General features: G+C 32.9%; 1 protein-coding gene across 25 annotated transcripts in view; it reads left to right on the forward strand.

Annotated features, from left to right (window-relative positions):
- Positions 1-5,000, forward strand: part of RhoGAPp190 (Rho GTPase-activating protein 190) — a 709,768-nt gene that overhangs the window by 403,651 nt on the left and 301,117 nt on the right. For 23 of the 25 annotated variants that reach the window (XM_068385124.1, XM_068385102.1, XM_068385167.1 and 20 more), the window contains one exon: positions 3,323-3,519. In XM_068385124.1, coding sequence (XP_068241225.1) covers positions 3,323-3,519 — 197 coding nt within the window. The remainder of the gene's footprint in view (positions 1-3,322; positions 3,520-5,000) is intronic. The other 2 variants (XM_068385117.1, XM_068385108.1) reach the window with 2 other exon arrangements.

The raw sequence follows: 5,000 nt of genomic DNA on the forward strand, positions 1-5,000 counted from the left end.
ATATATATATATATATATTATATATATATATATATATATATATATATATGTATATATATATATATATATATATATATATATATATATATATATATATATGTATATATATATATATATATATATATATATATATATATATATATATATATATATATATATATATATATATATATATATATATATATATATATATATATATATATATATATATATATATATATATATATATATGGCAGGATGCATTTCAATATCAGTGGGACAACATCAACGTGTACGCCTTTCCCCCGTTCTATCTGATGAGAAGATTGCTCAACAGGACCCGAGCATCCAAAAATCAAGAAATCTAATCATGCAGAGGTGTTCCCGGACCTCCTGCAATTAAGAGTAGAACTACCAAGAGATCTCCCTCCATGACCAGATCTACTCAACCACATGGAAATATTTTCCCCGGAATGGTGCAGTCGCTTTGACTTCATGCCTGGAGAATATCCAACGTGCCCTCTCTCAGAGAGGCTTTTCACAACAAGTTGCTGAGAGAATGTCCAGGTACTTGTAAAGGTTCTCAGTCCCAGTGTGCCAGGCGAAATGGACGATCTTTTGTAGTTGGTATTGTGGAAGGAATATCTCTCCTCTCGATGCCAATATCCCCATAATAGCGGAGTTTCTTGTATACCTTGGGGAAAGAAAGCTCCTCGCTCAGCCTTAAGCCTCATCTTTAAGCTGAAAGGAGTGGATATTTCTTTTTCGCTAGAGCTTTCTTTACTGATACGGAGTTATGAGATCACTGCCCCTTAGTCAGGGATCAGGCCTCCTCTTTGGAACGTGGTTCTCATTTTGTGATCCCTAAAAGGACGCCCTTACGAACCATTACGCCATGCAACACACTGAAATCTCACTTTGAAGATGGAGCTCCTGCTTGCTTTAGCCTCAGCAAAGAGAGTCGGTGAGCTACATGGCCTCTCGTATGACATCGACCATTCACTGGGATGGAGGGAAGTGACTCTCGGCTTCGTCCCTGAATCAAGTGGTTTTTTTTCTCTCTTTCTTTCTAACATTTTGCATATTCTAAATTTGATTACGTATTTTATTCATTGCAGCCACTTTTCTTTCTTTATGGATCACTTGGAACTTCCTCTTGATCTACTGGAACCGTAGACGGATTTTGGCCATATTCCTTTGCGATCACACTTAACTGCATGCCAGCCTCATGAATTGTGATTATTTCCATCTTCGTCTCTATAGAAAGCATTATCCTTCGCTTTCCCTGCACATCATCAGCTTTCTATGGACCCATTGCTAATACAGTAAAGTAACGTAATATCGCAACACAATACAGAACAATAGTCACCAAAGCAAAATCACAAACAATGCGTACAATAGCCCAGCCGAAACAAAATGGCTGAGGAACGCCAATGTGTAGATGCATGATGGGATACAGTACAGTTGATGCTGACCAATAGGAGAGCAGGATCTTACGACGGTAACTAGCATCTGAGTATGGAGATAACCAATGGGAGTGCAGGAGGATGGTGGCGAGTTTACGGCCTGGCATCGCACAAATTTTAAAAATAAATCTCGGAGACGGTCGGGCTCGTACCGTACCTCCTTTTGTTGCATGAAACATTTTTTGCAATGCGAGTCATAAAATAATAAGCATCTCGTTTCTCAGTGTGAAAATTTTTTAAGCAGATTCTTTCGTGTTAAGAGTTGTGACTGTCGTTGTGTGTGTCATTTTTTGTTTAACTTAATAACTATAGACATCACATATCATATACCATGTAGAAAAAGACTTTAAATACTAATGAAGTAGTAATCGATGTATAACTTCATTAAGTGGGCCGGCCGTCTAATGCTGTTTTTTAAAATCAGGACTTTATCATTCAAATCACTGAAGGTGACTTAGGACATCTCCAAACTGCATAGTATTTTTGTCTTTAACCTTCGGGTTTGTGATGCCAGGGCGATTTATCCTGAAAATGACTGCTTTTCAAATAATATCTCCTCCCTTGATACTTAATATTAAGACCTGGGATTACTACCCTTTATAGACCTGATGTAAACCTCCAATAAAAGTTTTTTTTTTTTTTTCTGAAAGCCATTTTTCTTCTGATAGGAATTTCTTTCATTATGGTAAATAAAATAAACCCTATAAAGCAGGGAAAAAGACTAAGAAAAAAAATATAAAACAAAAATTAGAAAAAGGGACATTATTTGATTGTTTTATGTCTTTTTAAGTTATATACCAAATTTTAATGCTATATCTTTAAAACTAAGGGAGAAGATAGAATATGAAGGTCATTAAGTTTTTTTTTGAGATGCGGGCTTTCAAAGTTTTTCCTTGTATTTTTACACAGTCAATATTAATAAATTATAATTATCATGAACTTTGTTCCTTTTTGAATATCAATAAACCAAAACAATGTTATTTATCATAATTTAATCATAAATGAAGATTATTTTGCTCAATATCTTGCTTCTTTAGGCGAGACGGTCGCTCCTTAATCATCTCTCTCCTTCACTAACTCCGCTAATATCGCCGATATTACCCACTTCTGAACTCTTATTAGACTGAATTTTCTTCTTCCGTATGTAAGCAAGATGTTGAAATTGTCTCTCCTCTTTGGCTTCATGAAAGTCTTGCTGAAGCCAAGAAAAACAAACGTAAAAGCTAGTGAATGTCAGAGGTCAAACTCAAACGTGTACTCTCTCTGAGGTTTGTGCTAGCACTGAAGGGTATAATCATTAAACTTCTTGTCTTATGACTCATGGAATCTATACAGATGCCATTGCTCACAATTTGTTTTATATTAATATGTAAAAATTATCAAAATTTACAATAACAGAAGAAATACTGCATTTTCTTGTGGGGATCAATGTTTTTGGTTTATGGAGTTACTTTTACTAATTACCTTATAACTATGAAAGAAAGAGGAATTTTAACAAAATATTTCTCATATGCATTCTCCATTGCCATACGTAGCTCAGTGAATTTGCTATTCCTAGTTTCTATTCTATATTCTATGCTGTTCTAGCCTTTAGCAGATAAGTCCTTGGAGAATACACAGCATCCTAACCCTCAAAAACCTAAAAGGAGGCCCAGCTATTATTGAACTATTTTTTGTTTAGGTTTTTATTATTAACTATACAGTACATAGTGTCCCAGAGAAAGGTTATATATTAGTTTTACTTTGTAATGAACCTTGCTATATGCATCGCACTATTTTAGAATATGACACGAGCTGTACTTTGGGTTTTCATTTGTAAATTTTATTCCTTTTAGTGCAGAAAGAAGCTTTAAGGGAAAGTTTTCATTTCTTTCCAGAAGTAGTTCGGAAATATATGAAACGGTGCCAACAGATGGTTCTTTAGGTGATGACTTAGATGAGCCCCTCTCACCTGTCTTCCCTGATGATCCGCAGCTAACTCCTTCCGATGATTCAGACATCTATTCCCACATAGACGAAGAAGAGCAATTAGTTAAGCCATCTCAGTTGAAGAAGCATCACAGATTTCAGCAAGGTTAGTATTTTACACAATAAAATGTTTTCTGTTGGTTAATCAATAATTAACAGAAACTTTTGAGACTTGCTTATACCCTTGAATGTTTTTATGGCAGATTTTGGGTATTTTTATCAACTAAAAGAACTAGTACAAAAACAGTGCTTGCAAGTCATGGAAGTAATGGTTAATAAAGAACTATAATTTGAGGTTTAGTCCTCTCCATAAGGTTACTAACATACAGTATTTATTTACATATCTTAAGTGTTGAGTAGGGAGACTTGAGTACTTGTTTATAATATATTGAGCATTCAGTATACCTAAGTGGATATTTTGGCAGTTGTGTTGTTATGAAATTTGAAGTCATATACTTCAAACTATTTTAAATGCAATGGTTTTTATTATGCAGTTTTTTAATTCAGGAAATTATATCTTGATCATTATTTTGAAATGATTTGATTTATTTTTATATAATTTTAATCACCTCTAGAAGGAAATGAGAGAACATTTTTATTGTGAAAATATGGTGCTGGCTCATTCCCATTTGCGTCATTTTCTCGTAATGAAGGAAGTAAGATATAAACTTGTAAGGTAGTATGGTTTTGAAGCTTTTATAACACCAGTGTAATTTTTAAGATAAAATCTTTGTTGGTATTTTTCTGGAATCCAATTGTAGGAGAAGACTGTAAATGTAATTTTTTGTTTTGTTAAAATTAATTTTGCATTGATGTCATATTTGTTTGTAGTGTTTGCAGACTCTCAGATAGGCACATCGCTACAGGTGTCTTAGGCTTGCATGCATTCATAATTCACTTTAATACAGAGCACAACTTTTTTATTTGCCTTTGGCTTTTATTATGCATGATATGACATTTTCATATTTAGTATGTTACAATAAGAAGCATTACCTTGTATTCTTGTTTCAGTGAACTTTATATTTTCTATGGATTTGGTACTTTGGAAGAAATTAGTTAATTTTAATAGATATGTTTATCATGACCAAAGTATTATCTTAGAATACTCTTATTTGGACAACATCTATCATTATTATTATTATTATCATTATTATTATTATTATCATTATTATTACTGTTATAATTTATGATTATTATTTTTTCCTAATCCCGTAATTATCATGATAACTAGTATTACCATTATTTATATAAGTAATATCAATATGATTATTATTATTATTATTGTTATTATTATTATTATTATTATTATTTAAAGTTTAGCATCAAAATTATAAAAGTGCTTTACAGTACTTGCTGTGAAATGAGCATGGTTGGATATAATCTGTATTATAGGAAGAATATTTTTGGTTTTGAATGCTCTTTATTTGCATTGAAGGATGTCTTGGCTTTATTGCAGAAGATTTGCTCCTCATTTGTTGTTATTTTGATGTGAGTGTTTTGGGGGATTAATTGCACTCTTACATATTCCAAGCTAAGTGACCTCATCAGTTGTATATACTGTAGGTACTGTTAATAAAACTCGGCTGT

The sequence above is a fragment of the Palaemon carinicauda genome, chromosome 1 (assembly GCF_036898095.1).
Source record: "Palaemon carinicauda isolate YSFRI2023 chromosome 1, ASM3689809v2, whole genome shotgun sequence".
NCBI lineage: Eukaryota > Metazoa > Arthropoda > Malacostraca > Decapoda > Palaemonidae > Palaemon > Palaemon carinicauda.